Source organism: Labrus bergylta, chromosome 5 (assembly GCF_963930695.1).
Source record: "Labrus bergylta chromosome 5, fLabBer1.1, whole genome shotgun sequence".
Taxonomy (NCBI): Eukaryota; Metazoa; Chordata; class Actinopteri; order Labriformes; family Labridae; genus Labrus; species Labrus bergylta.
The window spans coordinates 31552101-31579906 of NC_089199.1; the positions used below are offsets into that span (position 1 = coordinate 31552101).

The window sequence follows — 27806 nt, forward strand, 5'->3', positions numbered from 1 at the left end:
GCCCACTTCCATCTGATGGTGCGTTATCAGCAGCACTTCATGAATTAGGCTAAAGGACATTTTGGCAATGACTGACATATGGCGTGTTGTAAATCCTACAGCCCGTGAATACACATTTTATTCTAATGCTCATAACTCATACTCTCGGATTGATTATCTATTTTATCACAATCTATGGTGGAGAATGTGATTGACAGCAATATACATAATATGATTATTTCAGACCACACCCCCTTATCTGCTCTCCTCTCTCTCTTTCTGTAAATAACTTCCCCCCCCCTCTCAGTGACCCGCTGGATCAAACAACTGTGAACTACAGCTTAAAAGCTTTACAACATCCTTTAGGTAAACATTTGACCAAAGACCAGGACACTTCTCATGGCTCTGAGTTTACATTAGACTGCAAATTACAATTGAGTGCTCAGACATGTCGTCTCTGAAGTGGCAATCAACACACCCACAGATACCTCATGCTGAGATCTGGGAGACCTCAAGGAGTTGTAAAACTGACAGAGACTTTTTGGTCTTCTCAAATTAAAACAATACTGCCCCCTCGTGGATAGTACGAATCGGGTCATGTTAACAACAGTAGCTCCGAGTAATAATTTCTAATCCAAAATCCTCCAGTGTTTCCCACATAGACGATACTTGGGCGCGCCGCCCAGGTACATTTATGGACGCCCGAGTATTTTTCCTACTTACTTATTTTTTCATTCATTCAAAACATTGCTGCCAGAGGGAGAGAGAGAGAGAGAGGAGGAGGAGGAGAGAGAGAAAGAGAGAGAGAGAGTGCTCATGGCTCCGTGCAGCTTCAGAGAAAGAGAGAGAAGGTCCTCTGTCCTCACACTTTTCTTGTAAATGCATCTTACACCAATCAAAACTGAAGCTTCTCATGGCTTCATTTTAAAAATGTTAATATACAGCTGCTTGCTGCTGATTCTGAACTCCTATAAATAACAGAATATCAAGAGGAACTTTTCAAAACGTGAGGCGTACTCCTGGTGTTTGTGCGCGTCTGTGGATAAATTGAACAGATTAAAGTAGTTTGTTGCAAAAACAAAATTAATTTAGAGGGAAAAACACAATTGATATAAATACAAACCTAATATTAAAATAAACCATAAGACAGGGGTGTCAAAGTCCTATTGGGTCAGGGGCCGGATTTGTTCAAATGAGACCTCAAGTGGGCCGGACTAATTTTGCAGACATCACTATAACTCAACACATGGATATATAGGCTAATGTATGATTAAAAAAAAAGACAAAAAAAGGAGAGAGAGAGAGAGAGAGATAGAGTGAGAGAGAGAGAGAGACTTTAGATGTGTGTGTGTCAGGCCACAGCACAGTTGTCACTCGTTAAGGTTCATCACAGATTAAACCTGCTCACATGAATATGTTGTCACAAACACACAGAGTGTCTTTGATGTAAACAGTCATTTTCAGGTATTTCACTGTCAGGCATCAAATGTTTCCAAACCAACAGACTTGAATTTCTCCTTCAGCGTTGATCACTGCAGTCTGATCAGCTCCGTGTGGAGTTCAACTTCTTTAACTAAGTAAACTCAGTTAAACCACTTTTGATATGAGTCTGGCAGTCTGTTCTTCTACGTGTCCGCAATATCGTGATCTAACTCTGTCACTGACTTTTTATGCACCGTGAATCTGTGCCATCTCCGTGCACAATTTCAAGGAAGCATTTTAGCGCTGCTCCACAGTTAAACCAGCAGACCTTTGTATGATCGGACAGCCTGTGTGTGATATTGTTTTCAGATAAGAATGAAATGTTCAGTAATAGTTATATTTTTACAGTCTGATTAAAGCTGGTGATAAAGGCACAACAGCAGGCTACTGCATTTAGAAGTGATGTCACACTGAAATTTTTAGGTGATCAACAAGTTCACCTCTGGGTGACCTAAAAATGAACCATCTGTAAATAAAATCAGTTAATATTCATTTTAATTTACTGTTTTTACAATAACCAGAGGTAAAATAAGTCTATCATCAGGCTCAACGCCGGTGTCCACAAACTACACTGGATGTGAGGAGATGGTCTGGGCCGTTACGCAGGACAGAGAGGATTGTTTTTTATTTGCACGAGCTGCTCTTTGTGGCTCACTCCATAGGAAGCTTTGTTATCATTAGTAAAACTTTTGTTTTCCATCAGTCAAGACAGGAGAAACTGGTAAGAAGTGTGAAGAACTGAAGACCGTCATGATGCACGCAGTGCAGCGCCTCCTGTCGTTAAGTCACGTAGCTTTGATAAAATTCTGGCAACTTGTGAGCAAATAAAACTAAAGAAATATCGCTCCTTCGATCTCTCTTGAAAACCTGCATTCTGTGTCACCTCTCTCAGGTGTTCAGCCTGTTTTCTGATGTGATGTATTACCAGCGTAATGCAGGAGCTCGGCCACTCGTCTTTTTCATGATACTCCCTGCTGAGAAAATAGTTCAAAGTGCCCCGTTTGATTAATTTTAGTATCATGATATCAACCTTTACGTTGCTCATTATAGGTTTTAATACAATTCAGGGAAAATAAGTATTACAAAAATGTAATTTATAAAAAATCTAAAAATATTTTTCAATACATTTCCTCCTTCTTCCCAAAACGTCTCATGGGCCAGATGAAACCTGCTGTCGGGCCGTATGTTTGACATCCCTGCCCTAAGATAAGAGTTAGCCCTAACCCTAACCCCCCAAAAAAAGACGATCGTCTGCAACGAAAAGTGAACTAAGTAAACATCTGTAATATTTATTCTAGTTATAGAGAAGACATTCAATCAAAGAGTCTTCAATTTAAACTTTCCTTTGACAGTTTCAGAATCTCACAGTGTCACAAACATCTCAGACAAAACAAGTGTTTGACTTTATTTTTACGTCTGATGGTTGAAATTGGAATGATTGTTTTTCTTTGTTTAATTATTCATAATTTATCTAAAAATCAGCCGTTCAGGTGGTAAAGAGTGAAATATACAACAAGTTATGTTTTTATATATTTAGGTTTAAAATGTAAGGCTTTAAATTGCTACCACTCTGTGGATAAAACCACAGAAGAAGAAAATGGACTTCAGCATTAAGATCCTCAGTGTGGATCATTTGATTATCAGCCTGAAGTCTACAGTTTAGTTTCACATCATATGAATCTGAACAGAGAAATTAAACCTGTTGTCTTACCTCAGAGTCTCCAGTCTACAGTTTGGACTCTTCAGTCCAGAACACAGCAGCTTCACTCCTGAATCCTGCAGCTCGTTGTGACTCAGGTCCAGCTCTCTCAGATGGGAGGGGTTGGACTTCAGAACTGAGGCCACGACTTCACAGTGAGTCTCTGACAGTCCACAGCTATAAAACCCGTCATGACATTAATGGTACATAATATGTTATTTAAAGGAATGTCTTAATATTTTGACAAATTGTGTTCAATCATAATCGTGCGTGCATGCGTGTGTGTGTGTGTGTGTGTGTGTGTGTGTGTGTGTGTGTGTGTGTGTGTGTGTGTGTGTGTGTGTGTGTGTCTCAGTGATGCTCCGTCATGAAGACAGCAGAGAGAGGAGCAGGGAAAAGTAGCTGCAGCTACATCAAATGTGCTTCATACTTGTAGCCTAGTTTTAAATAAAGTATAGCATAGTTATACATGAATGATGGGTAAAACATTTACCCGCCCTGTGGCGGATAGCCCTCTGAAATGTACTCGTCAAAAAGACAATCTAGGCGTTTGGCAGTTGTTCATTTCAGACCCTGAGTATACATCATTACATCATACATAATATCAAATCAAGGCTTATAGTATTCAAGTAATAGGCTATTAATGACAGGAAATGTTTCAACATTTAAAGAAAATACTGACATGCTCTTTGTCTCGCTTTTTAACAGAGAAAAAAGTTTATTTTAGATCTTTAACTTTACTATTTTGAAGCTGGAGCGAGTTTTCATTGTAGCCATGTAGGCTAACTCATTTAGCTGCAATCTGCTCATAGAGTCAGAGCAGAACAAACAGCAGACCGGGGACTCAATTTATGTTGTTTGTTGTCACAAATTGTAAAGAACTGTGGCTTAAGAATCAGGCTGTGTTAACTTGTCACTGTGTAGCTTTATTCTGAACTCACACACTGCACGTAACAACAATGCACTCTATCAGGTATGGTGGCTGAGGAGGATCACAGTGCAAAGTCGCACTTCACAACAGCGCTTCTAGCGCTCTAATGATACATTACACAAATCACTCTGTTACGTTACTTTTATTAACCCCTAACCCCCCGTTACATGCTCAACTTTGTCAAAGCTAACTAGAGAAAGAAATCTTGTTTTTGAAGCTTATAGCAAATTAATTGTTCTCAGATGAATTCTTGTTTTGAGTTTGTAAATTTGTAATAAAGGGGCAGTTAAGAGACGAGGGGGGAGGGGGGGGGGTTGTGACAACAAACAACATAAATTGAGTCCCCAGTCTGCTGACACGACTTCCTTTAAAAAAAATAAATGTGAGCATAATACTTTTAATTTTCTGCGGAACATAATACCTTACTAACACAATTAAATGTACTGGAACAAATGTGTGTAAAACAAAAACTAAATGTATTATTTTGTCCGGTTTACTTTTTTCTCCACCCGGCCACCTTCTGTCTGTAACGTGATGTAAGGTATTACTGTTGGTAACTTCAGTAATCATGTCACTTTTACTAAACAGTTATCTGGTTAATGGTGTTACTTTAAGTTCTTCTACTGTCAGTGTTGCTCCCCCGACCTGGCCTAGTGGTGCCAGAGAAGAAGTTTCTGGATGTAAATACAAAGAAGCAACACAGTTTAGCTGTGTTCAGCTCGGCTGCAGGATTTATTCTGCAGAACTTGCCTCTCTTTGGGGTATTATGCTCCTCACAAGCGCTATGTGCCCTCTAGTGACCTGATTGAGGATTGCAATAGTAACATGTTCAGTGCACTGGAATTCGGCTCTAAACAGATATTTTAGACACATAAACATAAAAAGATATGTTGGGGTCTATTTTTAACTCAATACATTTGTTCTGACTGTCCCAATGACTTTTAACACAGTTTTCAAATCTTGTCATCCATTTTTAACTATTTGATAACCTTTGTATTTAGCTTTAGACGATACACATTTTAATGAATTATATACAGGTTTTTTTAACCCTTTACATCAGCATAAAGTGAGGACAGAAAAACTAATCAAATGTCCCTTTCCACGCACGCTAACACAACTCGTCAGACTTTAATCTCGTGACGTTGGCTCGAGTCCATGAAGGAGGAAAACAAAAATGTCCGAGCGGTTTAAATCAAGACAAAGAGAAATATTCTTGATTTACTTAATAGACCGTGTGCAGGAGTTAACCTTTAAATCAGCATTCAACATTATCCCAGTCTTTGGTTAATGGGGTTGTAATTAGGGCTGCCGCGGTGATCCAAGGTGGCTCAATAGCGTGGTGTGAGGTAATATCACACTGTACAGGTTTTAAAACCAACTGTCATGATTATAACTGTTTCAGCTGTGTGTGTGTGTGTGTGTGTGAACGTTTGTCTCTGTCTCTGATTGTCACTGCGTTGTTGTTAAGAAAACAATAAAATAAGTTTGAATAAATTATAGACTTCAAACTTTCCTTTTTGATAAATCTTATAGTTAGGGCTGACGCTGGTGTAGACCAGATCCTAGTTCTGCTGCTATAGACTTAGACTACCAGGAGAACTGATACCTCTCTCTCTTTCTCTCTCTCTCTCTCTCTCTCCCTCTCTCTCTCTCCCTCTCTCTCTCTCCCTCTCTCTCTCTTTCTCTCTCTCTCTCTCTCTCTCTCTCTCTCTCTCTCTTTCTCTCTCTCTCTCTCTCTCTTTCTCTCTCTCTCTCTCTCTTTCTCTCTCTCTCTCTGGTGCATGCTGGGAGTGAGTGGTGCGGAGTGAGATGCTGAGCGAGTGGTTTTCATGGTTGTTTTTCTTTGGTAATTTGATTTAATTTAATGTAGTTTATTGGTTGTAGTTTCACTTTATGTTAATAGTTAGTGTGTGTGTGTGTTTGTGTTTTTTCTTTTTCTCTCCTGCCGGTGTCTCGCCGGTCGGCGTCTTCAGACGTCATGGTAAATGGAGTCACCTTCGGCCACCTCACGAGAAAGCATGGCATTAAAATTAATGGCAGCTTTCCGTGCAGCGTGGAGGAGATTGGGCTTGCGGTGGGGGAGAAGGTCGGGCACAGCAGCGTGAGGTCGGCCGCTCGGATGAACAGCGCCGTGGTCATCTTCCTGGATCAGGTGGAGAAGGTGAACCGAGTCGTTGAGACAGGCATCACGGTGAACCAAATGTTTGTACAGGTGACTCCACTGACACAGCCTTCCACCAGAGTCATCCTGTCCAATGTCCCTCCGTTCATAACCGACGAGTTTCTTAGCAGAGAGCTCTCCAGACATGGGAAGGTGGTGTCCCCCATAAAAAAGATTCTTTCTGGATGTAGATCTCAGCTGCTGAAACACGTGGTGTCTCACCGGAGACAACTGTTTATGATACTTAACAATCGGGATGCGGACCTCAACCTCCGCTTCCATGTTAAAGTAGATGATTATGACTACGTGATATTTACCACCTCGTCGGCTATGAAATGTTTTGGTTGTGGTGAGGAGGGACACACCGTGAAGGCCTGTCCGAGACAAGGGAATCCGGCTCCGCCTGGCCGTGGGGTGACGCCCGGCCCTGTGGCGGGGCTTTCCGCTGCTCCGCCGGTTGCAGCGGAGCGGCGGGAGGCCCCTGCCCCGCGGCCTGAGGCCGCGGCGGAGACTTCATCCGCTGCGGCCCGGACCGTGGCATCTGAGCGGCCGATAGCGGCACCGCGGAGCGCGCCGCGCCTCGCCGCTGCTGTGTCTGACCTGGAGCACGGGGTGGTGAGTATGAATGATGTGCACGGTGTGGGTGAAAACAATCAGGGAAGTGAAGGAGAGGTTTGGGTGATGTGGTGGAAAGTGAGGTGGGTGAAGAAAAGGGGGAAGAAACAGCTGGAAAAAGTGTGAGTGAAGTACAGATAAATAAAGCAAGTGGGGTCAGTGAAACGCAGGAGGGTGTGTCAGAGGAGGAAGATGAAACATAGGCAGAGGAGGCAGGTGGGGGGAACAGTAAACTTACATGGGGGGAACAGGTGGAAGAGGCTGAGATGGAGGAGGAGGAAGAGGAGGCAGTGAGGGTCAAATCTGCTTCTAAACGCAGAAGGAAAACTAGAGGCACAAAGTATGAGGCAAAGACTAGCAAAGTGGAGGAGGAGGAGGACAGACAGACAGCAAGGGGACAGGGACAGACAGAGGAAAGTGAAAGTGATGACTGTGTCTCTGATAGCAGTGATATATCTGGATTTAAAATAAGTAACAGTCAACAGAAAAAACTTTACTCTGCAGAAATGATTAAGTCGTTTTTAGCAAAAACCAAAAATGCTAAAGGTGTTAAAGTTGAAGAGCATTTCCCAGTTTTAAATTTGTTTTATACCTCGGCCAGACTCCACATGAGCCAAAAGGAGGAGTCTGGCATCACTAACAAGGAGTTTTTTAGATTAAAAAAACTTGTGTCTAAAGTTAGAAAACAACTGAACAATGATGACGGGAAGAGCTCCAATGTGTGTTTTAATTAATTTATTGATTTTTATTTTTGTTCTTAATTTCTCACTTATGGATAATTTTAGAGTGGGAAGTTTGAATATAAATGGAGCCAGAGAGTCAAAAAAAAGAGCAGCTATATATGAAACGGCCAAAATGAAACATATTGATGTTTTTTATTTACAGGAGACACATAGTGATAGCACCAATGAGGCAGACTGGAGGAGAGAGTGGGAGGGGGAAGTCATTTTAAGTCACAACACTTCTCTTAGTGGAGGAGTTGGCTTTCTCCTCTCCAAGTCTTTCACTCCGGTTTCACTGGAGGTCGAGCATTTTATCGAGGGGAGGTTGCTTTTAATTAAAGCACGGTTCGACCTTTTTACTGCAGTTTTTATCAATGTGTATGCTCCAACAATCGGTGCAGAGAGGAAGCTGTTTTTACAAAAAGTTAACCGTGTTTTAAATGGCTGTGCCTCGGAGGATTTTTTATTCTTGGGTGGGGATTTTAACTGTACAGAAAATGCATCTTTAGATCGCAACCATGCAGAGCCGCATCCAGTTTCCCAACATGTTCTGAGGCAGCTGGTCTATTCTCATGGCCTGGTGGACGTGTGGAGAAGGATGCATGCAGACTGCCGACAGTACACATGGTCCCACCTCAGAGAGAGTAGGATCTCCTCAGCTAGACTAGACCGTATTTATTGTTTTAAGCATCATTTTAATATTTTTAAAATGTGCAGTATTGTTCCTGCTGGTTTTACTGACCATTCTTTACTCTTGTGTAATGTTTTTATTCAAAACATTTTACCTAAAAGTGCTTATTGGCATTTTAATTCAGTCTTAACATTTGATAAACATTTTAAAGAGGTTCTTATTTATTTCTGGGATGTTTTTAGACAGAGGAAGGGTGAGTTTAACAGTCTTAGGCAGTGGTGGGACCATGGTAAGACTGAGATTAAACTTTTATGTCAACAGCACACCCTCAATGTCACCAGAGACATCACCAGATCTATGAAAGACCTGGAGACTGATATAGTGGAACTAGAAAGATTGAGCGAGTCCACAGCAAATCGAGGATATATTGAAATCCTCAAAGTCAAAAAGCTAGCTTTAGCCGACCTGTTGGATGTTAAAGTACAGGGTGCACTGGTCAGGTCCCGGTTTCAAGCCATCACGGAGATGGATGCTTCCTCTAGTTTCTTCTTCGGCCTGGAGAAGAGGAGTGGGCAGAGGAGGGTAATCCACTCACTTTTAGCAGACACAGGGCAAACATTGACAGAGCCATGCCAGATAAGAAGGCGAGCTGTGAGTTTCTACTCAGCACTCTATTCAAGTGAGTATGAGGAGGAGGAAGCTCTGATGGAGGAGTTCTGTAATGGACTGCCTCAGATCTCTGAGGTGACCAACACACAGCTCAACGGGCCGTTACAGATGCAGGAACTGAAGGCCGCTCTGCAGGGCATGCAAGGGCGGCGGGCTCCCGGCATAGACGGCCTGAGTGTGGAGTTTTATAAAGCCTTCTGGGACATCTTGGCAAAAGATCTTTTAGATGTTTTTAATGAAAGTCTGGCCTCTGGCTCAATGCCCATGTCCTGCAGGAGAGCCGTAATCACCTTGCTCCCGAAAAAAGGTAACCTGCAGGACATCAAAAACTGGCGCCCTGTGTCTTTGCTGTGTGTGGATTACAAGCTTCTGTCCAAACTCTTTGCCTCCAGGCTGGGGAAGGCTATGGAGCAGGTCATCCACCGGGACCAGACCTACTGTGTGCCCGGCAGGTCCATGGTGGACAATGTCCACCTCATTCGTGATATTTTGGATATTTTGGACGTCTCCAGCTCATCGGGCTGTAACACTGGTCTGATTTCTCTAGACCAGGAAAAGGCATTTGACCGCGTTGAACACAACTTCCTCTGGAAAGTTATGGAGAAGTTTGGGTTCAGCGCTGGGTTCATAGCCAAGATCAAAGTGTTGTACAGTGGGGTTGAGAGTGTGCTGAAGTTTAACGGCGGCCTGTGTGCTCCTTTCAGGGTGTGTAGAGGCGTCAGGCAGGGCTGTGCTCTGTCCGGCATGCTTTACACACTCTCCCTGGAACTCCTCCTTAACAACATACGCTACCACTCACAGGGCTTGGTTTTACCTGGTTTTAATAGCAACATTGTTTTAAGTGCTTATGCCGATGACATTGTTGTTTTTATCAAAGACCAGAGGGATGCAGATATTTTAACCAACATTATAAAACGTTTTAGCGTAACATCGGCAGCGAGGGTGAATTGGATAAAAAGTGAAGCCCTCGCTGTCGGTGAGTGGCGTGACGGTCTCCCAGTTCTTCCCCAGAGCTTGGCCTGGAGAACAGATGGCTTTAGGTACCTGGGGGTTTTCCTCGGGAAAGAACACATAGTCCAGAGGAATTGGGAGACTGTCACAGAAAAAATTGAGGGGAAACTTTCCAAGTGGAAATGGCTGCTCCCTCAAATGTCTTTTAAAGGTAGAGTATTGGTTTTAAACAACCTTGTAGCATCCCAACTGTGGCACCGTTTAACCTGTGTAGACCCCCCTTCAGGCTTGCTAGCCCAGCTACAAAAGAAAATGGTAGATTTTTTTTGGGACGGTCTACACTGGGTGCCACAAGGGGTGCTGTTTTTAACCAGGGAGGAGGGGGGACAGGGCCTCGTCCACCTGGCCAGCCGGACAGCCACCTTCAGACTACAGTTCTTACAAAAATATCTGACAGGTCCGGCTGATCTAGTGTGGAGAGATGTGGCCAGCTGCATTCTCAGACGTGCAGATTTCCTGGGGCTGGATGCGGCTCTGTTTTTAATTGATTCTAAACTTTTAAAATTAAGTGGGCTGCCTCCGTTTTATCAGGGTGTTTTTAAGTCTTGGGCCCTTTTTAACTGTAAAAGGTGCCCAAAGTCTGACTCTCTGTACTGGTTGTTGAGAGAACCATTGATTCACAGGGCCAAGCTGGACATCAGCAGCAGCGTCACCCCCGGCCTGACGGTGGCGCTGCTCAAAACCAAGACCCTGTGCCTGCAGCAGCTGGTGGATGCAGTGGGGCCGGCGCTGTGTGATGCCGGGCCCTGGGCTCTCTTCTGGGCCTGCACTCTGTCCGGGTGGCGGGGAGGCTCCTGGAGCTGTGGCGCCAGAAGCTTTCGGGGAAAGAGAGGAGCCTCCTCATGGACTATGGTAAAAGAAAGGCCAGACCGGACCCTGCAGACCCCTTCCCTGACGTCTTCCTGAGCCCAGGCCTGGGGGAGCTCACCGGCCCCCTGCTGGCTATAGCACACCCAGAAAAGCTGACGATAAACAAAGCTGACAAAAAAACCTGGTACATGAACTGTGTGAAGGCGATCCACAAGGCCGGACTGTGCAACCGCCCCCCCACTGTGTGGTCAAACAGGCTGGGAGCAAATAGAGCCGGCCCACAGTGGAGGATTTTATATAAACCTCCCCTCAAAAAACGGACTGCCGACCTCCAGTGGAGGATTTTACATGGTGCTATTGCCTCCAATGCTTTTATTTCTGTTCTTAATCCTGCTGTTCTTAACACCTGTCCTTTTTGTTGCCTTCCAGAGACTGAATGTTTTTATAGAGTGCAAGAGGCTCACAAGCTTCTTCTCTCTTTTAACATTGGTTTTTACTTTTTTTGATGTGGTTTTTACTGAGAGGGTTTTTATTATGGGAGCTGCCTACAAAAAAGAACAAAAAGAGAAGTGGCAGCTCCTTAACTACCTTTCAGGTGAGGCAAAAATGGCTATTTACATTAGCAGAAAAAATAGAGTGGAGAACAGAGAGGGGCAGGAGGCCAAGGCAGTGTGGCTGGTAAACATTAGGGCGAGACTCTGGCTAGATTTTAGATTTTATAAACACATTGGAGACTTGGATGCTTTTAAACAGCGCTGGTGTTTTAATGACATAATTTGTTCAGTTGTTAATGAAGAATTAGTTTTTGCACAAGTTTTTATCAGATAAATTATTTTTTTTTAAACATACTCGGATTTTAATGCACTAGCACTTTGTTGAACTGTTGAACTGTGAAAACTAAAATTATGTAAATAAAGTGTTTTGCAAAAATCAAAAAATCTCTTTCTCTCTCTCTCTCCCTCTCTCTCTCTCTCTTTCTCTCTCTCTCTCTCTCTTTCTCTCTCTCCTCTCTCTCTCTTTCTCTCTCTCTCTCTCTCTCTCTTTCTCTCTCTCTCTCTCTCTCTCTCTCCTCTCTCTCTATTGCTGCATGTCACTATCTGTAAATCTCAGTTACTAACAACATCATTTCCTGGGAACTCCTGAGGTCTATGAGGTCCCCCCCCCCATTCCCTATCCCTCTTCCTGCATCTGATCCCATCTCCCCCTTTCCTTTTTTCAAGCCAGGTCCAGTCTTGGCACGAGGGCTGTTTCATCATGAGCCGGTAATTTACATGAGCTGTAAATGTTGCTGCTTTGCTAAAGTGCTCATGATGGATCTTTAGGTCTTTGTAATATTGAAATAAGTAAGGTCTTTTTACCTGCTCTTTTATGATATTAAACAAGAGTAAAGTCTTTGACCTGCTTTTTGTAAAGCGTCTTGAGATGAATCTTATCTTGTTGTTAACGTGGTTATTCATTTTTGCGGTTACCGTGACAGCCCTAGTTGTAATGATAATAATATTTATTGTAACAATAATCACTACTGTTATTACTGACACTAATAGGATGATAAAAGAAAAATAGCAAATGTAGGGATTATTATGAAACAAATGACCTGTGACCTTGAAGTTGGTAAACACTACATCTAAAAAAAAGACATATTTCACTCACAGCATTTAAAGCAGCTCAAGAAAACTTATAACAAAATACAAGTGACTGAAGAGTTTGTTAATATTTCAGATAAACACTGTTTTCAAAAACCTAGATATTGTATAGTATATATTTGAAGAACTAAACTTATTTTTATTCGTATTTAATCACATCTGGACTTACTTTGCCTTCCTGCAGTTCCTCACAGCTGGAATCAGTCTCAGTCGTCCCTGGTCTGATGTCTTGTACTTCCTCAGGTCCAACTCATCCAGAACCTCCTCTGACATCTGCAGCATGTAGGCCAGAGCAGAGCAGTGGATCTCAGAGAGTTTCTCCACTGATCTGTTCCCTGACTTCAGGAACTCTTGGATCTCCTGATGGACTGAGAGGTCGTTCATCTCCGTCAGACAGTGGAAGATGTTGATGCTTCTGTCAGGAGAGATATCATCACTGTTCATCTCCTTCAGGTTGTTGATGACTCTCTGGATCATTTCTGGACTGTTGTCTCTCCGACCCAGCAGGACTCCTAAGAGTCTCTGGTTGGACTCCAGAGAGAGGCCATGAAGGAAGCGAACAAACAGGTCCAGGTGACCATTTTTACTTTTCAGGGATTTCTCCATGGCACTCCTCAGGAAGACATCCAGGGATGAGTCATCACTTTCAGGAGTTTGAAAAATGATGTTTTTCAGGAAAGCCTTCACTACACCTCTCTTCCTGTTTGTCAAACAGTGGAACCTGTAGACTGCAGCCAGGAACTCCTGAACGCTCAGATGAACAAAGCAGTAGACTGTTTTCTGGAAGATCACACACTCTGTTTTGAAGATCTCTGTACAAACTCCTGAGTACACCGAGGCCTCTGTGACATCCAGACCACAACGCTGCAGGTCTTCTTTATAGAACATGATGCTTCCTTTCTCCAGATGTTCAAACGCCAGCCTCCCCAGCTTCAGAAGAACTTCCCTGTCGGCCTCCATCAGCTCATGTGGACTTCTCTCATGTCCCTCATCATACTTGTTCTTCTTCCTCCTTGTCTGAACCAGCAGGAAGTGTGAGTACATGTCAGTCAGGGTCTTGGGCAGCTCTCCTCTCTGCTCTGTGCTCATCATGTGCTCCAGAACTGTGGCAGTGATCCAGCAGAAGACCGGGATCAGACACATGATGTGGAGGCTCCTGGATGTCTTGATGTGTGAGATGATTCTGCTAGACAGATCTTCATCATCACTGAACCTCTTCCTGAAGTACTCCTCCTTCTGGGCATCAGTGAAGCCTCGTACCTCTGTTACCCTGTCAACACATGCAGGAGGAATCTGATTGGCTGCTGCAGGTCGAGAAGTTATCCAGATGAGAGCTGAGGGGAGCAGATTCCCCTTGATGAGGTTTGTCAACAGTGTGTTTAACGGTGATTTCTTTGTGACATCAGACACAACCTCCCTGTTTTTGAAGTCCAACGACGGTCTGCTTTCATCCAGGCCGTCAAAGATGAACACCAGTTTACAGACAGCGAGCGTCTCTGCTGTGACCTTCTGTAATGTTGGATGGAAAACACGGAGCAGCTCAAGAAGACTGTACTCCTCATCTCTGATCAAGTTCAGCTCCCTGAATGAAAGCAGGATCACCAGACTGAGGTCTTGGTTCTCTGAGCCCTCTGCCCAGTCCAGAGTGAACTTCTGCACTGAGAAGGTTTTTCCAACACCAGCGATGCCGTTTGTCAGAACCACTCTGATGGTTTTCTGTTGGTCGGGTTGAGCTTCTGTCTTTTGGTTCTGTTGGTCGGGTTGAGCTTGTGTCTTTTGGTTCTGTTGGTCGGGTTGAGCTTGTGTCTTTTGGTTCTGTTGGTCGGGTAAGGCTTTAAAGATGTCCTGACACTTGATTGGAGTCTCATGGAGGGTCTTCTTTTTAGAGTCTGTCTCAAGCTGTCTCACCTCATGTTGGGTGTTCACCTCTTCACTCTGTCCCTCTGTGATGTAGAGCTCAGTGTAGATCCTGTTGAGGAGGGTTCTACTTCCTGTTTCATCACTTCCTTCAGTCACATGTTCACATCTCTTCCTCAGACTGATCTTAAGTTCATCTGTAACCTCCTGCAGACCTCTATCTGCTGAAAGAGAAGAAACATATCCTGAGACTGGATTTATAAAATGATCAAATAAACAATTGTCATTATTACACATTAAGCAAACTGCATGACACAAAAACATCCGTGTAATAAATGTGTGCTGCTACAAGAGAAATAAAATATACTGAATATAAACTGACAGCAAGAATCAGATAAAATGCAAATGTTTCATTTAACTATATATCAATGAAAATACTAACTGCTCTGTCTTGTTTTTAGACACAATGACTTCAGTCTTACTTATTACAGTGCTGGACTTACTGGATATCTGCAGTCCTCCTCTTATTTTAGATCGTTCTCCACACTGGGGACAGGAGGACTCTCCTGATGAAGTAGACTGGTCCCAGTATGAGGTGAGACACTGTCTACAGAACCAGTGTCCACATCTGGTAGAAACTGGATCTCTTGGGACACACTGACACAAAGCACAGCTGGACAGCTGCTCCTCCACAGAAACAGACCCCTTTGTTATTCTGTGGAGATAAGGGAAATCATAAAGCCGTGAAAACTGACACTGACATTTAGAAACCAGTGGTGGACTAAATTAAATAAAGACACAAAACGTTTTAAAAAGGTGTGCCATGTCCTCCGCAGTGAGCATGTGCAGAAGTCTGTCTGTGTAACCATAGAGTCTACCATCTGAGTCCAATAACTGACCTACAAGTGTGCTGTTATTTTCAACCAGTTTTCAAAAAACAGGGATTCATTTTAGAAGAGAATGTCCTTATTGTTCCAGATGTAATATCTGTGTGGAGAGAAGTTATGTTTCAAGATGAGAGACCAAGTCAAGAGTATCTGTTTATGGAAGTTGGATAGTTTGATCAGGATTTTACTGATATTATAGTTGCACAGTAATAAAATTCCAGGCCACCAACTTTAGAAAAAACATAATTAGTGAAGTTTCTGACGTAACTAGGACAGAGATAATATACTGCTCCTTTAAGTTTATAACGTGTACATCTGGAGAGATTTGTATCTGAAGGAGATTTAGGAGTCCTCTCAAGTTGAATGTTTACATTGAGGTGTTGTGTAGGAGTATTGTCAAATATGGATGTGTTACATGATGTTTTTTTTGACCCATGATGAAAAGCAGACGTTTAGATGCATATAGGCGATTGTCTCTGTATGTTCGGGGAGATCATTATTTAGCTTCTTGATCCTCCTGGTCAGACGTGACCAGTGACTCTGTTTCTTGCTTAAATAAAATTATACTCTTTGAAAGCAAGTCAGACTCAACGGCAAATTTCTTCATCAAACATACCAACAACAAGGAAATCCACATCATTAGGAATCATATTCCATAGAGATGTTTGGTTATTTAAAAATGTCTCAGCCTGTTCACTTTGAATGTTAAGAGCTGTGAAGTCTAAAAAGTTCAAGCCCCCACATTGACTCGTGTTTATTGTCACGTTCTTTTTAACAGAATGTATTTTGTTTTCCCACAGAAAGTTAAACAACGTATAATCAAATCTTTTGGTTACATTTTAGTCAACATCCAAAGATAGAGCCGGATTAGTGAGTCTGGAAATGCCCTCAGCTTTTGAGAGAAAGGTCCTTCGTCTCAGAGATAAATCTCTTTGTAAACAAGAGTTTTATCAACGATGGGATTCAAATTTAAGGTGCACCTTATATTTTGCTCCTTGGTGATAACTACTCCCAGGTATGTGACCTGCTGATTCACTGGATTATTACAAATATGGGGAACATCACAATCTTTAACAGCCATAAGTTCAAAGTGTTTAATATTTAGGTTGAGACCTGAGACCTTTGAAAAGTTATTAATCAGCTTTATAGAGAGCTGCACACTGAGCATGTGCAGGAGCTGTGTCACGACCTGCACACTGAGCATGTGCAGGAGCTGTGTCATGAGTTAAAAAAAGAAGTACCGTAAAATCTGAAATATAAGTTGCACCGGTATAAGACGCGCTGTGTTTTTGAAGGTCTCTCAGAGAGAAAATAAAGTTTACACTGTCTTCCTGCGTGACAGTTTTTATTGTGTTCAGCGAAGTCCAAAACCTGCAGTTACTGTTCAGCTCTGTCACCCTTTTAGTCTGTTTTCTCTTTGTGGAGTCTGCTCTCCTACCAGCTACAGTACGGTAGTCGAGCTCTCAGCCTGCAGGGAAAGTTGTGAAGCAGAGACTCCTAGCTTGTGAGCTCTCTGCCCGACTCCACTTGTTTCTCTTTAACTTTAATAAAGAACTCTTTCAATCAAAAGAGCGTTCAACAAGGTTTATTTATGGAACAATATCCTACAGTTTTCTGTAAATTAATTATTATGACCTCTTGAGGGAAAAGTTTTGAAAAAGTAGCGCAGCCAGACTGGTCTGTGTCGCTGTCTTTCCCAGAACAGCGTGCAATCAGCTCTTAATACACTGAGGGCCTGATTTACTAAAGTCCCAAGTAAAGAGTACTAAACTGTGTGTTCACTCCAAAAAATTGCTTGTTTGGTGAGTGTGTGTTTTTCGGGGGATCAACTAAGAAAATTTGCGTGAATGACACCAGGTGTAAACCTTGTGGAGGCGGTTCTATTTAAGTTGGGTTTTTGTGTGTTCTACTGGTTTACGTCATGGAGAGTTTGGACGGAAAGCAGAATGACGGCAAGCGCAAAATAGGTATCAGTGGAAGAGGTAAATGAACGTCCAGTATTTTTGAGTTATAGCAGATAAAACTGAATATTACAAAAAGAAAATTTGGCTCATAAGAAAACCTCTGCATTAAACAGGGCCTCTGTTTTCTTCATCTTTTGAAGATGAATTGTCATACATTGTGCAGGAGGTGTGAGCTGTGTCCTCTGTGGCGCTCAGGCGTGACACTCGGCACCTTGTTGAGCACCAGACAGCTGGCCAGCGCTGTGTCTGATCGGACATAAACGCTCTTCCTAAGAGTTATCTAAGACGGGGGTACAAGCAGTGGTGAGGTCCCCCCAGTCAAGCGTAGCAGCAGCGGGCTTTAGAGGGAGGAGACGAGCGCACTATGGAGAGGAGCGCACCAGAGGACACGAGCTGGGGGAGAGACGCACAACCCGAGAAAAAGGAAATCCCAAGTTTAAAATAAAATGTTGGTGAGAAGAGGGAAATAGGAAGAAATAAACGTCAGTGTTGAGATTCTTTAGAATGCAGAGGCTGTGAATGTTCAGTTTTGTTTAAATAGGCAACAATATAGTTTAATCATGGTGTTTCCTGCTGTCATTCCAAACTTATTAACATGTGTGGGGAATAACATGATCTGTATGTCTTCTTTTGTTGTGCCTATGTCTCCTCCTAACTTCAATAACAGCAGTCTGTTGTGTGTAACACTGGTCTCCTGGGTTAGCACCTTCTTTTCAAAGGTGTTAAATTCAGACACCGTCACAATCACCTCAGTTTTTGTCAGGCTTGGTAAATCACAATGCGTGTACTAACTTAACTTGTTTGCATTTTCTCCTTTCTAGGACAGAAACGCCCCATATTGAATATTCATTAAGTCAAACGTACTAAATGGTCAATGCGTGTTGTTTTGTTCATATGAAAGACGCAGTCCTCACTGCGCTCCGTTAGTAGATCAGTTAACACATTTCTTGCGGGTGGTATCAAGTTTGCACACGTTTTAAGACACACAAACCTTTAGTAAATCAGGCCCAATGAATGGGGATGGTTTTTTAATCGCGTCCGGCCGCACCCAGTGATGGTGACTTCTGCACCCGCGGTAATGATGGCTCATGTGTCAACATTTTATACTGGTATATTAGTAAGACCCAGCCAACTTTTAAGATGAAATAAAAACAGGTATTAAAAGTGCATCTTACACCGGATTTTACGGTACTTCAGTAAAAAAAAAAAAAGATCTCATTGTGTAGTCATGTTAGAAAACATTAAAAAAGACAAACAAAGAGTGGACACAACAGAAAACATGATTGAAAGAAAATGATCACAGCAGATCTCACTAAACTTCAGGATCAGTTTAAAAGACTTCTTCCTGCAGAATCACAGAGAAGACGACTAGATACACAACCAAAGAGTCAATACTGAAATCATATTATCTTATCTATAAACATATAATACATATATATAATCCTTAGTATGTTGTTATGAGTTCAGTGACTTTCTCTGTATGATCACTGTGTGCAGGTTGATGATTAAAAACAAGAAAATCAACACATTATGGAGTTCAGGACTCTTTTTTTAGTTTGACAGTTTGGTGATTAAAAAAAGTTCTCTTACTGTGGATCTGAGGGTCCTGGTTCATTACTGAAGGCTGGAGGACGACGTTTAGACCGGTCACTCTTCATAGAGAGACAGCTGGACAGAGGAGACTCTGCTCTGTCCTCCTCTTTGTCTCCTCGATCACTCATCTTCTGATCTCCAGATTGATCAGAGGACAATAAAAGACGTTCATGCAGGTAAAACAACCTGAGGACAAAATAACAAACAGGTGAGACACAAGCAGGAAAAATGTGAAAGACAGAGATGGTCAAGTGTCCACATCTCATTACCTGATGTGATCCTTCATTTGATTTTCTCTTCCTTCCTGTCTGTCTAAGTACCTGATGCAGCACCTCAGTGCAGTTTGTTTTGATCCTAACATGATTTGTCCGTCTGATCTGCCCTGAATAATGCCAATAACAAGACATTGAGTCTTAAACTTTAAACATTAAACTAACATGTTAGTATTTAACAGCAACCATGACCTTTAGGACATTTGTACAACTAGAAGTGTATAAAACAGGGTTGGAAATCAGCACTCGTCACATACGGGTGTCTTTTTGCAGTGGCGGGTGAATTTGCTCAACCTACCGACCACAGTGGCAGAGCGAGGGTCACAATGGTGCTCTATATGCTGGAATGGCTTTGCTTGGTGTAACATGATTAACAGAGCACAGACTAGCATCTCTTTAACAGCGGGTCAACCAGCTTCAGGTGTGTTTAAACTGACGCCTCGCTGTCTCAAGTCCAACATGATGAAAAGAAGAGCGCTGTGGCGTTGATTTGGGCTCAAAGGAGCAGCTGTAAATACTATAACTTCAGACATTTGTCTTGGGCTCAAAGTGCTGCACACATTCAGCGGCCTCACAGTAGAATCCATAAAAACAATAGAAAAACACATCGACATGTCAACAGAAAAGTACAGACCCATGTATAAAACACAACATATATTGCACATTACCCATATCGAGAAAAAGATATCAAAATATAAAAGCATGTAAGAACATCATGACGCCATGATGTTTCTGCTGGAAATGTCCAATGATGAAATGGTGAAACAGACAGTGGCTTATCTTAGAATTTATTGGGCCGAGGTCAGACAACAGCAACAGAACACAAATGGCTGACAAACTTTTCATGTTAACGGTCCTTTTATATTCTGTTAGCTGGTACAGCCTACAAATTCTTTTACCATTTGGGAAGACTTCTAAAAGGCTAGAGAGGTGACATTACCTTCACTTGAAACTGTCAGATATCTACATTGAAGTCATTTAAGCTCACAACATACACTCGGCTCCTCTCCAAAAATAGATCTGCTGCTATGAGAGTCTTACACAAACTGTTACATCCACACAGACCTAAACCAATGACCCTTAGATGGTCGACAGATTTAAAATGATATATCCACAAAATGATTCAAGTGAATGATTATGTGAAAATAAATACTAACAGGCACAACCCGTACAGCAGGCTTAGATTTAAAGTGAACAGAGATTACAGTACCACGCTGACATCCAGCTGAAATACAAAACTAATGTAGTTCAGCTTCCTGGGCGCTAAAACACACACACACACACACACACACACACACACACACACACACACACACACACACACACACACACCAGCGGTGGTCTGGGTGTGTGTGGTTGTGTCTCACAGACACACAGGTTGATGATTGACTGCTTGACCGCAGTAATCAGCTGTCTATCCAGCGCGAGTTGCAGGAACAACTCGCAGGACCCCCCCCAGAGCTTTAAACCTAGGGGAAACACTGGAGTGTGTGTGTGTGTGTGTGTGTGTGTGTGTGTGTGTGTGTGTGTGTGTGTGTGTGAGTGTGTGTGTGTGTGTGTGTGTGTGTGAGTGTGTGTGTGTGTGTGTGTGTGTGTGTGTGTGTGTACACAAAATGTATTTTGAAAAGAGGAAGTAGTCCACATTCACAGAGCTGATCCTGCTCTGTATGTGATCAGTTTTAAAGTATTACTCAGCATGAACCTGCTTCATTAACTGATGAACCAGAGGTTTAAACAGTAAAGTCATAATAATGTTGAATTAAACTCACCCTGTCTCACACGTCTTTGTCCTTCTGCTCTGTCCACTCAAAATGGAGTCTAAGCTCTGACTCTCAGAACACCTCCCCTTCTTGTTATTTCCTGGAACTGAAACAGTGATGACTTTTGTTAGTTCAGGTTTCTTGGTGATCGTCTCCCTCTGCTGGGTTCAAAGTAAAAAGCATTAATCCAAGCTAACTAGGTTTAGCAAACTAAACAAAGTGAGCTGGGATCATCTTCAGCAATAGTTGTGGTTTTCAGACTGTTAGCCCCTATGCTGCTTTGTTTTTGGGTTTGATCCCTTTGTTACTATGGCAACAATAATGTTCACTTAATCCCAGGGACAGTTTGGTTTGTGTAGGGAACATCAGCCCCACATGTATAACCAGTGGCAGATTTAGTCATTTGGGGGCCCTCTGCATCTTTTGGGAAAATGTGGTGTTTCTAAACAGATGGGTCGGGACCCAAAAGTGGGTCTCAGAGCCTTTTTCAGTTGGAACCGAATGTTATTCACAAGTAATGAACAAATTGGAAAAGGTTGGATACAATTATTATTTTTATATAAATTCTGCTAGTATAAAGCCCAGTGGTTCAGACCATTCACAACATGAATTCTGATTTTAAAAAGAACATAAGCAACATCAATAAAATGTCAAACATTATTATTATTATTATTATTATTTTTTAATTTTATTTCAAACATGTTTTTAAAATAAAATAAAATATACATTACAAACAAAGCAAACAGCAATCAAAGCAGACTTTCTGTAGTGGCTCGATTATTTCTCCTTAACCAGTCCATGTTCGAAAAGGGTGTAGGATGAAGTTAAATAACTTATCCAGTCCTACCCTTTTTATCTTTTTAGCTTAATAAATGAATCCAAGACTAAGCTTTCAAAAATAAAGTTGAATAATACAGATAATGAAGTAACAAAAGCAACAGATATAATGTATTACACACATCAATTGGTAGACGGTACAGACCTTACAACTGATATTGATTCAATTTTTCCCATTGACTGCTCAATTTTATATTTGTTAAATATATTATTCTTGAAAATGTGTTTAAACTGTCCTAATGTTTTACATGTTTTAATTTCATCACTGCAGCTGTTCCATAAATCAACACCCTTCGTTGTAATACAGTGTAGTTTCATGTTGGTCCTTACTGCTGGTTTTTTTAACATAAATATTCCTTTGAGATTGTGTTTACTGTCCCTCTGCTGAAAAAACTTTTGGATACTGTTCGGTATCTGATCATTTTTAACTTTGTACATGATTTGAGTGGTTTTAAAGTCGACCAAGTCGTTAAGTTTCAGTGTTTTCAGTTTGATGAAGAGTGGGTTGGTTGGTTCTCTGTAGTTGGAGTTAGTTATAATTCTTATGGCTCTTTTCTGGAGAATGAACACTGGTTCTGTATTTGTTTTGTAGTTACTTCCACACATTAACTAATATATGGGAGTATTAGGGAGCAGTGCAACGTGTAAAGTGACTGTTGATTTAACAGCCCTTTCACTTTAAATAAAATTGCAATAGATTTTGATATTTTTGCCTTAATGTATTGTATGTGTGATTTCCAGGATAATAAACTCAGATTGACTTGGTATTTAGTAACAGACCTGAGAGAATTACTAAATCTCTCAATATGATCACTGGGATATCTGACCACAATCTTATTCTGGTGATCAGAAAATTAACAAAAACGAGATTTAGCCCCTCAATTGCCAAAGAGAATGAATCTCTTAGAATTCCTAAGAACAAGCAGGAATGTTTTAAAAACACTATAAATAGCGTCAATTAGAATGATTCGCTCTTCGGAAAAAACTTGCAGGAGGGCAGTCAAATATTCTCAAGTAAAGTGCATAGTGTCAACACAGAATTTTCTCGTAAGTTTAAGTATAGGAATAAAAAGAACAGTCTTCCCTGGATAAATGCAGATATTTTAAAACTGATGAAAGAGCGAGATCTGGCACTGAAAATGGCCATTAAGACCAGATTGTTCCACGACAAATTCATTTTGCCATGTTAAGAAATAAGGTGATAGCAGGGTTGAGGAAGGCTAGGGCTGATTTTTTTATGACAATAATTAATGAGGCGAGGGGAAATTCTAAATTAATATGGAGTCAGTTAAAAAAGCTCCTGGGTCAACAAACCAAAGTAGGAAAACAAATTGAACTTAGCCTGAATGGAAACCTGACTAAGGACCCAGCTGAAGTAGCTGGAGCTCTTAATTGATACTTTGTCGATTCTGTAGCAACTATTGCACAGAGCTTCTCTGCTAAGCAGGTTAATCTGTGCTTGGCAAACAAAACAGAGCCAGCTTTCCATTTTATAAATGTTAGTGAATCAAAGATCACAGAAATTATTAGATCCCTCAAGCCATCAAAAGCAAAAGATGATTTTGGGATGGACACAACAATGGTTAAGGATCTTGGCGCAGCATTAGCCAAACCCATCACCAAAATCATTAATCTCTCAATATCACAGGGTGAATTCCCAAGGGTGTGGAAATCTGCCGTTATTTCACCAATGTACACATCTGGTGATCCCCATTCACCCTCGCAATTATAGGCCCATCAGCATTCTTCCTATTATGTCTAAAGTTGCAGAGAAATCAGCGGCTGAGCAAATTATACATCACCTGAACAACAGCTCTTATCACCTGCATCCAATGCAGTTTGGATTCAGATCCAACCACTCAACAGAGACAGCTAACTGCTTCTTCATTGAAAAAATCAAATCACTGCTAGATAACCGTGGCATTGTTGGTGCTGTCTTTCTGGATCTCAGAAAAGCATTTGACACTGTAAATCACAGGGTTCTTCTATCTAAGTTATCCACCTTTAATTTCTGCTGATGCACTTAAATGGGTAGAATCATATCTCTCCAACCGCTCTCAAAGTGTGTGAATACTTAATTATCAATCTGACGCCCTCTCCTTGTCCACGGGCGTTCCGCAGGTTTCTATACTGGGCCCACTTTTATTCTGCTTGTATGTAAATGACCTGCCATCTGTGTGTCCTGAGGCTAACATTCAAATGTATGCTGACGATACAGTTTTGTATGTGCGTGGTTTAACAAAAGCAGAAGTTGCTTCAAAACTAACAACCGCAATGGTCAAAATTACAGCATGGCTTAATCAGTGCTGTCTCCAACTTAACGTGTCTGAAACTGTTGGTATGTTCTTCACTAAAACAAATGACTCAAACCAGATATCCGATCCAGATATACTTGTGTCAGGAGAAAAACTACAGATTGTAAAAGAATTCAAATACCTTGGCATTGTACTTGACTCCAACCTGAACTTTAAAGCACATGTAAAAAAAAGTCTGTAAACAAATTAAATTTAACCTTGCCAACTTCAGATTTATCAGAAACTCCATGTCTACTGAAGCAGCCAACATGTACATGCATTCAATGATTTTCTCATATATGACCTACTGTATGACAAGCTAGTCTCAGGCAAGTCACACCACATTAAAACCACTACAGTCTTTGTATAAACAGACAATAAAAGTTTTAGACAAAAAACCGAAGCAATTCCACCACTGTTCAATCCTCAGAAAATACAACCTCCTGAGCTGGGAGAACATGATTAAACACAAAAATGCTCCTTTATAAAATCTCACATGGTTTGGCCCCTCCCCCACTCAGAGAGTTTGTAAGCAAACACACATCACTTCAGGAGGGGTGTCTCAAGAGGCGACTGCATTTTTCCTCTAAGGAAGTGTGTTTTTAGTCAGTCGGCCTTTTCTGTTCCAGCCTCACGTGAATGGAACAACATCCCAACAGTTATCAGAGAGAGCAACACATATCGTTCATTTAGTTCACATCTGAAACACTGGCTATTTGATAACCACATCTGCCAGCACTAAACCTGTTCCGCTCGCTGCTGCCCCCTTGTGTCTGGTTGTTGATGAATGTGTGCTGTTTTTTAAATGAATGTGGCCTGCGTGTTAGTTGTCTGTTGAGGTGAGCTTCAGGTATAGCTCACTCAATGTTTTTTATGTGGCCTTCTGTAATTTGTAATTTCTACTTGTTTATTGTATATTGTGTTACATGTTGTCTTGTTGTGTGCACGTTACATTTACTTTTTATGAGGTTATTGGATACGTGCTTTTACTAATACTTGTTTTTGTAGCTTTTAGCAATGTTTGAATTTGTTTTTTTTTTTTAGGGAGCCTTTTATAAAATCTGGCCAGGGACAACAGATGAAAATGAGCCTTTTGGCTAACTCGGCATATTTACTGAAATGTTTATTAATATGTCCCTGTAAAATAAAAATAAATAAATAATTATTGTCTACAATAACTCCAAGAAATTTTATTTCAGCCACTCTTTCAATTTCCACATCATTAATCATAAGTTTCTTGGTCAAGCCAGTTGATCGGTTCCCAAAGATGATAAATTTGGTTTTATTTAAGTTCAATGTTAGTTTATTTGAGTCAAACCAACTCTTCAGTTTCTTTAATTCATTTCCCACTGTATCCAAAAGTTTTTCCAGATTGTCCCCACAGCATAGTAAATTTGTGTCATCTGCAAATAAAATAGTTTTTAAAATACAGGAGACTTCACATATGTTATTGATGTACAGAAGAAATAATAATGGCCCCCGACACTGAACCTTGGGGAACTCCACACTTTAACTTCTTCTGTTGTGATTGAGCATGATTGATTTGAACATATTGATATCTGTTGTCTAAGTAACTGATGAGCCAAGTGAGTGCAACTCCTCTGATTCCATATTTCTGTAGTTTTATTTGTAATAAGTTATGGTCAACTGTGTCAAATGCTTTTTGAAGATCCAGGAAAACTCCTACGGCATAATCTTTGTTTCGACGGCTGTTGTGATCTCTTCTACAAATTCTATGAGTGCCATTGAGGTGGTCCTGTTGTTTCTAAATCCATACTGTTGATCATACAGTATATTGTGTTTAGTAATAAAATCATGTAGTCTTACATAGTATAGTTTTTCCAGTATTTTGGAGAATTGTGGCAGTAAAGAGACCGGTCTGTAGTTTAAGAAAATGTGTTCAGGAATTATATATTGGTATAACCTTCGCAATTTTCATGTTATTTGGAAAGACACCATTTTTCAGGGATTGATTGCAGATATATGTGAAAGGTTTTATCACAGAGTTAATTATACTTTTCACCAATGTCATATCAATATTGTTGTAGTCTGTTGAGTTCTTACTCAAAATCTTTAACAACATCAATAATTTCTTCAAAAGAAGAATAGAAGTTAATCTAAGTGAATTAAACATTTATTTTGGCAAACATAGTCTTATATTATTATCACATAAAGACTCAAATTCTACAGACACATTAAACCAAATGTTAACAAGTTTAGAACGACGAACAGATAAAAGTTTAAACACATCCAGCAACAATCAGAGTTTTGAAACACACTTAAAGTTAAATATCATCAATTTACACTCAGAAACCAGCAAACCGTCTGAGACTGTTTCCAGAGACTAACAGCAGTTTGGCTGCTTCAATATCAGGGTTTTTCCTGCAGAGAGAATTCTTTGGCGCCCCCCAAAGAGGTTTTAACCAGCGCCAAAGGAAAATCACGAGCGCCAAAAGAAAAAAAAGAAGATTCAAACTGCAAATCAAATCCTCTCTGAATGTTAAAAATATCTATACATCAAACGACTGTTGAACAAGCAGAACATAAACTTAAATACGACGTCTCTGACTTCTAGCAGTCATCTCCCCTCTTATCCATTTACGCATGTGGCTCGCGCTGGATAGCCAGCTGATTACTGCGGTCAAGCCAGCCGCTCCTCGAGTTTACATGGTGAAGTGAGCCGCCCCTAAATCTGAAGTGCCCACGTATTCTGATCTTTATGGTAAATGCTCCGGACTCCAGAGCGAGCAGGAGTAACAGACAGAGAGAGCGATGACGTCAAGTGCTAAATGCCGAAGTCTGACCATAAAACTGACTATGAGATACACGTGTATGAAACGGGAGGAAACAGAATACTGTTCAGGGAATAGCTTCGGAGGTCGGGGAAGTTAGTGTGAGAATAATTCTGCGAGTCTGCCGTAACTTCCGTTTTTCAAAATAAGGTGTTCACAATTAAAAAAAAAAAAAGTTTTCTTGGAGAAAACAATAATTATATATATATTTCTTACATAAGTACACCATGATTCTGATATGGTTGGACTTAAGACTTCTAAGACTACATGCACGGGTACTATGAAGTACTTTTACTGTGTGCTTTCGGAGAAATCCACTGTCAAGCTCCCTTACACAGCACAGCTCTCTGCAGTGTTTTAAATGTGACAGTACCAATTTGATACGCTCTTTCAGAGCTACATGTTACACTTTTAATATTTTGCAATAAACACACATACAAGCATTTTTCAAATATGAATAATCTTTCACGAATAAAAAATTACATTGATGACATTTTTTTACATTTATTACAAACATTAACATTTTCGTAGAACATACATATGAAATTACAAAGACTATGAACACCAACAACTACATCTATCTAACAATTGGGATTGCAATAAAATCCAACTCCTTATAATGTAATTGTATTATCTACTCAACAGCTGAGCTCCTATCTCCCATGAGAAGACTTAATTCTAATATCATTATTGAGCATATGCATTTATTTTTTAATTTGTGGGGGGAATGATGAAGAAGAGGTTGGTTTTTGAAAGAGTACAATCTCTGGTAACACATGACAGCTTCTTTTTCTTGATTTTGTAAAAATCATCCTTATGTGCCATAAACTTGCTTACTTTCTATATCTTTTAATTATTTAAAAATATTTTGTTAAAGTAATAATAATAATAATAGACTTTATTTGGCATGGACATCACAGATACATTGGAATACCAGATGCATTGTTTAAGTGTTTTAGCAAGCATGCTAGTTCTCAACACCGGTCCACAGGAGGCTTTAGAAAGGAAAACAATTAAGATAGGGAGAAAAGCGATATAACAGAGAAAACAATAATGGGAGAATAAATAAATAGAACCGTAGAGCAAAGGCAGTATGATCAAACAATAAACCAGTCAGAAGCTATTCATGTGAGCACTGTTGTTTTGATTTTAGCCATTGTTTGAGTCCTCTGTTAAAAGCATTACTGTTGCTCTCTA

At 40.9% G+C, this 27806-nt stretch overlaps 1 protein-coding gene across 2 annotated transcripts in view; it reads right to left on the reverse strand.

Moving 5' to 3' along the window:
* The window catches only part of LOC136179329 (NLR family CARD domain-containing protein 3-like), a 26591-nt gene extending 7757 nt beyond the window's left edge, over positions 1-18834 (reverse strand). Inside the window, exons 1-4 of one of the 2 annotated variants that reach the window (XM_065955503.1) lie at positions 18652-18834; positions 14714-14925; positions 12523-14434; positions 3173-3323 (exon numbers count right to left, since the gene is read on the reverse strand). In XM_065955503.1, the coding sequence (XP_065811575.1) occupies positions 3311-3323; positions 12523-14434; positions 14714-14925; positions 18652-18782 (2268 nt within the window). In that variant the 5' untranslated portion in view covers positions 18783-18834 and the 3' untranslated portion in view covers positions 3173-3310. Of the gene's footprint in view, positions 1-3172; positions 6235-12522; positions 14435-14713; positions 14926-18651 lie in introns of both variants that reach the window. The other variant, XM_065955502.1, reaches the window with a different exon arrangement.
* Positions 18835-27806: the final 8972 nt, after the last annotated feature.